At 49.1% G+C, this 10,843-nt stretch overlaps 1 protein-coding gene across 1 annotated transcript; it reads right to left on the reverse strand.

The window, feature by feature from the left end:
- Positions 1-2,587: 2,587 nt before the first annotated feature.
- ZDHHC22 (zDHHC palmitoyltransferase 22) lies at positions 2,588-9,907 on the reverse strand. The gene is made up of 2 exons (XM_009474491.2): positions 8,953-9,907; positions 2,588-4,640 (listed from the first exon to the last, which is right to left on the reverse strand). Exons 1-2 carry the CDS (start codon positions 9,512-9,514, stop codon positions 4,375-4,377), a joined length of 828 nt encoding a protein of 275 aa, XP_009472766.1. The 5' UTR covers positions 9,515-9,907; the 3' UTR covers positions 2,588-4,374.
- Positions 9,908-10,843: the final 936 nt, after the last annotated feature.

Here is a 10,843-nt window from a genome sequence, read left to right on the forward strand (position 1 = left end):
CACATATGCTTTAAATTTCTTTCTCCCTTTATTTATTTATATTGAACAAGTAGGTCATTGCTTTACTCCAACTATGATAGTTCTGGCTGGTCTTTAAATAACTCAAAGAGAGCTATATAGGCTCTGCTGTTGCTTCTTATGACTTCTAGCCATGCAGCTCCTGCTTGTAACATCATTTGCTGTGCAAGAGAAAAAAATCCTTTTGGCTCTGCTGGGGCTTTGAGGCTTATTGTGCAGAAAGTGATTAGCAATGAGTTTTCTCAGTCTGGGCTTTCTTTGTGTCCATTCAGTCAACAATCAATGAAGACAACTTGAATTCTGTTGTCATACCTCCTACCGCCTGATGGCTCTCAGTGCATCATCCCAACAAATGTCAAATCACTTCTGCTCTCACTTGGGCCACTTTCTCTGATTGCTCTCTTCTGACTGTTTTAAAGATAGGTGCCCTAAGCTCTGACCTCAGCTTTTCTTTCTCTCAGTCCAGGACTGCCTGTCCTCGCCCAGCTATCTCCTTACAATTAATGAGTCTCCTCATTCATTTATTCTGTCCCCTTGCAAGTATTTTTAGACTGTGATCATCTCCCTTGAGTTGGCTATTTCTTAAACAAGATAAATGCTATTTCACATCATCTTTTCTCATATGTTCCCTGTGCCTTATTACTTGAGACTCTTCATGTTTTAACTCTATATCCTCTGAGGATATTCAATGAGGAGCTTTTGCATGCAGGCCTTGAGGGCTGCCCAATAGTGTAGTATGAAGAGGAGAACCATCTACTTCTTATTTTGTATGAGATTCTTGCTATATATAAGAACAGACTTCTTCCTGTTTACTTCACAGTTGCATCCCTTAATTTGCTCTATACTGTCATTGCAAAGACTTCTGAGACATTAGAGATGGCACCTTTTTTTCAGGTAGCCACACTTAAAATAGACAAGCCACTAATCAAAAGTCTGTGGTTTCTGTGCACGGTCTTAAGCAACAGGGAGCTTTTACTTCAACTGCTAGCATTATCAGAGAAGAAATGATGCTCATCTGATTTTCCAAAGCCAGAGGAGCCCTAAGTGTTTTATTTTTAAAACGTTTATAAGTATTTAGACATTGTCACAAGAAATCATGTTCCAAAATATATTTGCTATTGCAGCTGCTGTTTAATAAAATGCAAATAATAAGTAATGGCTCTCTAAGCACAGAAAATGAGAAGCTTCTATTATTTATCCTTATAAAACTTTAGAGACATTGAACAGATTTAGAATTTGTGACATTGCCATTGAGCTCGGCCTTCCTTTACTACATCATAGCTAAGAGCAAAGGTTCTCTTCAAAGTTGTTGAGCCCTGTTACATCTTCTTGCCCAGGATTTCTGTAAGTGGATGCGCAGGCATGACAAGGAAGGGATGTCAGGGCAGCTGGGTATTTAAAGAGCTACTCTTAACTGTTCCTGCAGAACTACTACTCTACCCCAAACAGGGCAATCCACACACTTGGGAATAAGCAGAGAAATAAGCAATATACAGGGTCGGTCTAATGTTACATTTTTATAGCTCTTTTCATCACAGAGGATCATAACTGTAAAGGCTGTATACATCTGAAAGTCCCACCAGTACTGCTGAAATCCAGTAGTCTGCTGCAAAGGAACCATTTAGCTGCGTAAAATGGCGATGCAGCGTTTTACAGCCAGGAGCACAAGTGTCTGACAGAAAGAATAGTTGTGGGGAACTGTGCTGCAGTTACTCAAACTGGAATCTTTCTGTGCTTCAGCAAGGGCTGAGACTTCGTGGTGAGGGCAAGACAACTGTGACCGTGGCACAGGGGCCAGGCGTGGTCCAACCCTGGTGTGAAGAGACAACAGGCTTCATGGACAGCTAATCCTGTTGTGCTGCGTGGGGGCTGTCCTTGCAGAATGGCCCACCGAAACTCTGAGTTAGTTCTGCCCTTCTCAGCGTGCAGCCCCGAAGAGCTTACAACCTGAGGCAACATGGCAGCAGGCGCTGAGTGCCACCAGCCGCCCGAGACTGCAGTGTCAATCAAACGCCAAAAGCAGAGGGCGAGGGTGTCAAACCATAATTTCTGCTGATGTGAGGAAGCTGCTGGCTGAAACGTTGGGAGCCTGTTGCCTTTAGAAATATACAAAAAAGAAGCTGGATCAACCAGTCTGTGGAATAAGAATAATCCTGGGAATCCTTCCAAGGCGAGGTATATGGCATGAGGCGCTGGCTCTGGTTCAAGCAACAAGGTGACTGTCTGCTCACCTTGATGCCATTGTACCAGTAAGGAATAATTTACGTCGAGATGCTGTTTGTGGGTGATGATAATAGCTTAATTTTCCTGCAGCTTTCACTTGAGGTTGATCATGTAATTTATAAATAAAAATTAGAATGGGTCTGCAAGTTGGTTATTAGATGCATTTTTAGATTGGTCATTACATTGAAGTAGGAAGGGTGAAAGGACTTGTCCAAAATCATATGATGAATTATTGGCAAAGCCAATAAACAAATCCTAAATTTTTCCTTCAACGTGTCTGTATGTATGCTGTAACAAATGTACAGAGACAGCTAATGAACTGTCAAAAAGCACAATACAGCTCATGTAAAAAATCAGAACACTTTTTATTGTTCACTGTTAGTGAAAATACAGCATATTACACACGGAAATAGCGGTGCGTTCATGCGAACACACACAGTGTGGAAGGACATATACCCTACATGTTTTAATTATCCAGCTAAGGGTTTTTCCAGTATATTTTCATGGTTACTCTGCTATTCACAATAGACTTTGTTTGTTATTGATCCAAATGTGGATACAAGTGTGAAGCGGTGAAGGACGGTTACAAAGCCTGTAGGAATGAGTGCCTCTGTTCTGGCTCATGAGAAACGCAAGGATGAAAGCAGGTACATTCCCCTACCTGGGATGCACGGAGAGCATTTCTGAGGAAGAAATGACATTTTTCACGGCTTGTCAGCATACTCCCCAGCCTATTAAAGAGAAGCAATCGATTCCTATCCAGCCCGCATAAGCCGATGCAGTTTGCCAAAATGGAGGCTTCTTGTTGCAGCTGCTGGGGGATCCAGCACTATGATCCTGGTAGAGATGTCATGGTATCCTTTCTTAAGGCACCTATTAGCATAGGATCTCAGCACTGATCTCATGGGCTGTTGCTGCAGCTAGAAAACCACTGACACATTAGGCTGATTAATCCCTGTAGTAATTCCATTAACCTCCTTAATGGAGTTATAACATGGATGAATTTACCCCTCTGCAGCAATGCGAGAGGGAGTTGCCCTGGAGAGCCTATAAATACGATGTGGCAGGGGTGTCCGAGGTAAACATTTTTTTGTTTGTTTTAGTGCAAAGTGAAGCATCCTGACTGGCTGGAAAACCTTCCTGCCTTCTGGGATTTTGAACTCTTCACAGCACTAATGGTGCAGGTGCCCTCTGCAAGAGGGTGATGCATCAGGGCTCAGACACGTCAGTGGGGCTCTTGGCACCCTCCTGACAGCTCGCTGTGTGTCCACGCTTCCCTCTCTCTCTCACAGGCACACATAGCCTGCCTCATCACACAGCTTCTCAAACATAGCCTTTTCCTTCACCTCTGTGGTTTCCTCTCCTTGTGCCTCCATCTGATGATGATTTATCTGCTCACTGCTCCCTGTCAGAAGGGCAGCTTTGCCTGGACTGTGTCACTGGGCAAAGGACTGCTAAAAATAAGTAGCAGAGCTACAGTCCTGACATATCATTGCATAGGGAGCAGATCAAGAACAGAAAAGAGAAATTCTGAATTTCTCTTTGTTTTCTTCCTGGTTTTCTAGCCTGTGGAGAGAAGGTTTACCTGCTGCGTTAGCCATGTACATAGCCTGCTCCTAGGGCAGCCTGATTGCATTGCAGTTCTGTCATTAAAGGCTTCTCAGTACTGTGAAGTTACCTCAAGTATGTAAGAGCCAAAAAGGCACCCTGGAAAACCCTCCCAACGAACAGACACCATGTTTGCAGTCTACCACAACAGCCCAGGCTCTCTGAAAGCTCCTGCTGTGGTTCATTAGGGACTACGTAGGGTAACTCATGGGGCTGGGGGCTGGAGGAGTCAGGCAAGAAGCCACAGGAGGGTCTGACTAATTTTTCTGCTAGTTCAAAGACTGTTGCCACGTACGCAGGTGCAGTGATGTGACTACTAAGCTGCAGTATCTCTTCATCTACGTGGTTTGTGATCTCCTTGTTAATATGCTAAATTTATTCTGTTTGATAGCCAGTCCTTTCCTCCCACAGAGGCTGCAATCCCGAGAGATAGAGTAGCCCAGCTCTTTCTTTAGCGATCCAGGAGACAGTGGGAGAGAACAGGGGAGGTGTTGTGTGCATGGGATGCACACACACACGGGGATTTTATTTCTCTTTCTGCCTACGGTAGTCACCTCCCACGTTCAGCACAGGGATGAGAAGTCCTAGCAGCCACCTCTTGCCAAAGACCTCTTGCAGGTTCTCCCTCCAGGGCCGGGCTCTTACCACCATCCCTTTCCGCACCTGGTACCGCGTCTGCCCACGCAGGATCAGCAGCATCTGGTGGCAGCAGAAGCCAGCGCAGGCCAGTCCGATCCCAAGCCAGAGGTAGAGCATGAGGATGACAAACATCTCAGAGCTAAGGAGAGCTCCTGCAGACCAAGAGTGGGGGGGAGGGAGGACAATAAAAGAAAGAGTTTAGACACACCTCACATGCCAGTGTAACACCCAGCCCCAAAAAAGGATGAGCTGCCTATATTCTCTGGCCACAGGTGGGGAGTTAGGAGCAAGACAGACTGGTTGCTCTAACTATATGAAATTGTTTCCTTTGTAGCGCCTGATGCAACGGACCCCGCTGGGGAAATACTAAAATGACAATGGTCTCGATACACTTCTCCCTTTGCTGTTAATGTGAGGATCTAGATTACAGGGGCAAATTCAGCCAAAAGTGAAATATGTCTGTAAGACTTCAGCACTATTTTGAAGAATGGTTAATTTATTTAAGGATCTACCTGCTCATCACAGTGAATCTAAGATTTCTAGGTTCCTTTTGAAAAGAGATGTGGGTCCTACAGCATGTAGATGCTTCCAGAAGCCTTACTGTGTACATTAATACAAGGCAGAAAGATTTGGGATCTTTCTCTCTCCCTCCCTCTATCTCTCTCTCGCTCATCAGTATATATATCTCTATGAAAATATGTTAAAAAAGAAAAATAAATCAGTAATGACTTTCCTACCATCAGGCAAAGGCAGTTCTCATATGAATGCAAAAAGCAGAAACAGAAAACTTTCCAAAATGCAATCCAAATTCCTTTTCTAAAGCTGCTGCTAGAATACTCAAAATACTTTGTAGGTCTGAAGCTCCTAATTCAACAGTTTTTGTAGTATATTTTTATGCTGAATGTATTTAAATAAAAATATTATGTGGGCCCTTTCCTCTACAATGATTTTAGAACTCCTTCTGGAAAATATTAGTGTAATAGGTATCACTGAGTGACCTTTCAGTATGCGTAGGCAGATCTAAACCCATTAAAATAATACTCTCTGTGTGTGCATATGAGTGTGTACACACATATTTTTTGTATATCAATATATTATTAAACACCCATATTTACACACAGGCACACAAAGGAAATTAAATGTGTGTCAGTACCGGTATAAATAGCTGATATCCTCTCACTGGTTCCTACGAGTTTTAAAAATGAAAAAGCTCTCACATGCCCCTGTCCCTCTGGAAGACCATGAGGCAGACAGACTCGGGCAGGTGAAGGCTCTGGTCACTCTAAGGCCCTGCAAGAGCAATCCTGACGGAGCAGGGATTGCATGGACAGTAGAGGTGTGCTGCCTAAACGTGGCTGCTTCGGGTTTTAAGTTCAATACAAGGGTGGCGGATAAGTGTCTCTTGCTTCTGTTATACAGAAGCCCGGATTAGATGGTGTCATCTGGTTTTGCAATCTGTGAATCCCGGCTTCTCCACCTGGCAGTGCTGTATGTGAGAGATTGGGGCTGACCTGTGATGATCACATCAAGCTTTGGCTTCAGCCAGCAGGCCCCTCTGAGGATGATTTGTAAGGACACTGTCTACAGCCTCGAGCTTTCAGAGGCTGTCCTCACTTGAAAAATGCACGGGAGTCATTCAGTTTTCTTCCTAAATGCAATGTCATCTTTCCCTTCTCATTAGATCCCATTTAGCTCGGTGGGCTTCATATGCAATACAGCAAGGGAACAACAAGCCCCTTAGGATGATGACAAATCCTCATACGAATTCTGTCGGAATAACTTAATCTATCAGGTAGGAAGCCCAGAGCCAAATATGGGCTTCTCTGCCCCTCTTTTGCTGGACCAGAGTGTGACAGACTTTTGTGCTTTCCTACAGCTGATATTCAGATGGGATATGGAGAAAGACAGCTATTTTCTTTAGAGCCTTTGCAAGGCGGCTGTAAGCTTTATTTCTATGAGCTGCTGAAATTCACCATCAAGAAAGTAATTACCCTTGTTTCCCCTTGCAAATATTAAGCATCTCTGAGCCGTGCTTTCCAGATACATGATTTTTTTAACCTTTTCTTCAGGTTACCTACATAAAGCATTTTCTATAATTTCTTTTGTGGATCCAATCTGACCTGTGTTTACAAAAGTACTCTCCATTTGTCCCTCATCACCACAGTCCACTTTAGTCTCAGATTCACTTTTGCTCTAACTGACCCAGTGTGATCTCAAGCTTATTGCCATACATTATCTATGCCAGAAAAGATGAATCACAGGCTGAAATTATAGACTCTGGGTCAGATCCTGAAATCCATGCCCGAGCACAGTCTGGGCAGAACGAGCCAACTGAAAATTTTCCCAGCATGAAAGCAGAAAACACTCAGTTGACATAAGACCATCAGATTCACCCTTCATCCTCCTTTACTCCTCCTCCAGTGCACAGGGCATGCTGGAGAAGAAGAAAGGTAAAGTTTTTTCCCTGCCATAGCAATGCTCTGCTTGGCTCCTACAACAACCCTTAAGTAATAGTTATGTTAGCTGAAAAATATTGGGTGGACAACCCTTGCAGGTAACTATTCCAGGCTGTGTTTTTCTTTCCTGAACTGGAGGTTAAATGTGCTGGTAGAAATGCAGTAGGCCCTTCCTCCCAAGCAAGCAAGACACCACGCACCCATATATTGCTGGGTGAGGCAGCAGTTCTGACCCTGGCCGAGCTAGAGGTGCGGTGGGAGCTGCTGGGAGCTGCTGCCTCTCAGGGTGTTCTGGGTCCCAGCTCCCAGCCCTGCATCCAGCCCTGTCGTGTCCCACTCAAACATTGCCCACATGCTGTCTTTGGCACTGCAGTTGCTGACACCAGAGCTGGGGCACTTCAGTGGTTCTTCAAACATATGCCAGGGCCCAGCTCAGTGCAGATGAGCCCTCAGAGTCAGAGAGAGAGAACTAATTCCTTGATAATCTCCTCCCACATCCCTGCTCCCCCTCCCAGGCTGCTGTGCTGAGCAGAGCTTAGGCACAGGAGAAGATCATTCCCAGTGTTTTTAATGCTAGTGAAGCTCGTGCAACATCATTTACAAAAATTCCTCTGCTTGGAAAAATGACTCCATAAAAATGTCATGGAAGGATTTCATGTTTATTGTCTCTCAGTGATTACCATGACAAATCTGCTAATTTGCCAAGTAGAGAGATATTTGTTTGTTTTCAGATGGCAACCCTGCAAACCCAGCCTGGAATCTGAAAAGCAAGCTGGGGCCTCTCTGGCTCCTGTATCCCCAGCAGCAGAGACTCCAAGTTCAGATCATAATCAACACTTCTGGTGATGGTGCATGAGCCAAAACAGACTCCGGGCTCTTCTTACTAAGCTCAGCTGAATCTGCAAAGCTAAAATATATGGGATACCTATTGTAGTCTAAGGAAAGCTGATCTAAGTGTGCAAGGCATGAGCTGCATGGGGGGGAAATGGCATTTTTCTGCAGTCAGGGCAGAGTAACAGTCTAGGCTGTCTGCATAGTCCCTTCTCTGAGACCAGGTTGTATCTACCTCTTGGGTTTGGGCAGAGAAAGGGTTGAGGTTGGAGAGTTTGAGGGCATGTTGAAAGGTGAAGAGGCAAGGCTGGAAGAGCAGAGCAAGAGTTATGGAAGCATAATCAGGAGGGGGAAGGGGAAGGGTTGTGGAGATTTATGGAAAGGCAGGGAGAGAGGGGAAAGGGGGAGAAGCAGAAGGAAGGGTAAGGGATGGTGACAAGGAGAAAGAGATATTTGCTTTTGGTGTGGAGCTCTTGCAAAGAGTGGGCACAGAGAATTTCCCCTGGTTCTCTGTGGACTTGTGTCCCAGACTAGGGTCACAAGAGAGGCGGCTAATCATGTCACATTAACTCCTCTCTTGGTTGCTGTTGCCTGAACCCCAGTTCTCCTGTGCTGGAAGGATGGCAAGATCTCCCTAAGTTTGTGCTGCCGGGAGGCAGGAGGTGGGTGACAGTGGAGGGGGTGAGTGGACCTGGATGAAGAGAATGAGAATATCTCTGCTGGGATATGGGGAACCCACAGATTTGTAGGATACAAAAAGCTACAGACCCCCCACCTCTGCCTGTAGGACAGGCAAAGGATCCTCCTCACCTGCAGTACAATGAGCGAAATCCCTCTCCTCCATCTAATTGCAACACACTCCCTGCACAACAGATAGCCCGATCCTATCACCAGCAAGCTGGTTACGGGGTGTTTTCCAGAGCCCATTGCATTAGGAATAGGGCTGTGGCTGTAACCTGAGTGGGTCCCAGCCTCTATTTCAGGTGAAGCAAAGTCCTTTGCAAGGGCTGTCTCTAGCCTCTAAAGAGGGCTTTGTTGAACACAGCCAATTTTCCCTCTTGCCCATTTCCCCACCACCGCGCCCCACACACAGCTATCCAAGGAAGGTCACGTCCCCCCCACCCCAGGAGCCCTGGAGGAGGAAGACGCTCCTCATCTCCAAGGAAGGAGTCCTTACCTGAGAAGAACTGGCTGATGGAGTGAGGCAGAAGAGTGAGAAAGGCCAGCGGGCTTGCAAAGGACATGGAGAGTGCAGCAGAAATGTAAGCCATGCCTGCCACCAGGGAGTCGAGGCAAGCCAGGGAGGTGTAGAGGCAGAACATGATGAAGTTTCGCATGTTCCTGCTCCCGATGCAGTTCCCTGTGAAGAAACAGTGGTGGTCATGCCTCTGGGTGACTCTGGCACACAGTCTACAGAAGTGAGTGCTGGGCAAGGCTGAGCCAGGGGACCTGCTTCCATCCAGCCAGTCCGCCACCAGTTCGGCTCCTTCGCCCAAGTTTAAGCCCTTGCCCAAGTCCTCGGGGGAGCTCTGGATCACAAGGACGTAGTTGCCCAGGGCATTAGCTGAGAGGAAGAGGAAGAGGGCCCCATGCAGCAGAGCAGGAGAGAAAAGTGGGGTGGTGGAAGGGTCTCTGAACATGCTGGGGATGAAGAGAAAGATCTGAAGGACGAAGGTCACTAGGGAGATGCACAAGAAGTAGGCTGGAGCGACAACATTGAGCAACCTGAGAACTAGCATTGCGGATTACGTTCCTGCAGGGGAAAGCAAGGAGAGAAGGAACATCCCCGCTCCGGCTGCACACTTCATCCTTCCATTTCCTGCCGGGTGCCGGCCCCGCTGCTCCGGGAAATGCCCCCGGGGGCCGCTCTCCCTCGCCGCCGCCCCACGGCCCCGGCCGGGCCGGGGCAAAGGGGCAGCCCGTGGGCAGCGACCGCTCCCCGGCGCCCGGAGGAGGCACCCCGGCCCCGGCGCCTGCCTCCGGGGAACTTGCAGCAGCGATGCCCCGGAGGGGCTGCGGAGGCTGGAGGGGAGAGCCGGCTCCCGCGGTGTGCCGGCGGTGTGGGCACCGCTCCGCTCGCCTAGCAGAGTCCCTCTGCCAGGCAGGGTCAGTTTTGGTATTGCATGAGAGGAAAAAAGGTGGTGCTGGAGGAGGGGGGAGCGAACTGAAGGGGGGGGGGGGAGGAGAAGGGGAGGGGGGAGAGGTTGCTCTAATCCACTGCAATACGGATCAAATCCAATGCTCTAATTTATCCTTTAAAGCCACGGATCTACAGATTACCTCTATGACCGCTGCCCTGCTCCGCACGAAATTAGAAAATGCACAAAACAGCTGGTCAAGTGCTGTCCGGATGCAACCTGCGGCGCTGGGCTACCGAGCCGGGGCGGCCCCGCAGCCGCAGCCGCAGCCGCGGCTCCGGCCGGGCACGGCGCATCCCCGCCCGCCGGGCGGGCACCCCCGGCCCCGGCCTCCCCGGCCCCGGGGACAGGAAAGCCCGGGGGACCGAACGCAGCGGGGAGCGAGCTGGGTGGCGGTGTGGGTGCCCCGGCACCCCGAGCACCCCCTCGCCGGCAGCCCCAGGGGCTCCCCAGCGCCGCGGTGGCTGCAGAGCCCCGGCGGCCCGGGGGGGTCGGGCCCGCCCCGGCCCCGCGGCGCTGGGGGCCGCACGCCGCCACCTTGCAGCCCCCTTCTCCCCGGGCGCGGCGGGTGCCGCCCGGTACCGGCCTGTCTGGCGCCGCCGGAGCCGCCGCTACCGCCCGGCCCGGCGGCCGCCCCGGCCATGCCGAGACCCCCACGGCAGCCGAGCCGGAGCAGAGCCCGGCGTCTGCCCTCCCTCTCCCTCTCCCCTCCTGCCTTTTCCCTGTCCCGCCCGGTTCGGCCTCGTCCCTGTCTCTGTCCTTGCCCTGTGTCTGTCCCTCTCCGTCTCCTGCCCTGCCTCTCTCCCTGTCCCTGTGCTTTTCAGCTCTCGTCCTCTCTTCTCCCTCTCCCTCCCTCTCTCTCCCTGCCCAGTCCTGTTCTCCGATCCTCTCTGTCCGTGTGCGGTCGCTCCCCCTGCCCGTGTCCCTGCC

The sequence above is a fragment of the Nipponia nippon genome, unplaced genomic scaffold (genome assembly GCF_047370975.1).
Source record: "Nipponia nippon isolate SJK-2023a ecotype South Korea unplaced genomic scaffold, ASM4737097v1 scaffold_11, whole genome shotgun sequence".
In the NCBI taxonomy this organism is placed as follows: Eukaryota; Metazoa; Chordata; class Aves; order Pelecaniformes; family Threskiornithidae; genus Nipponia; species Nipponia nippon.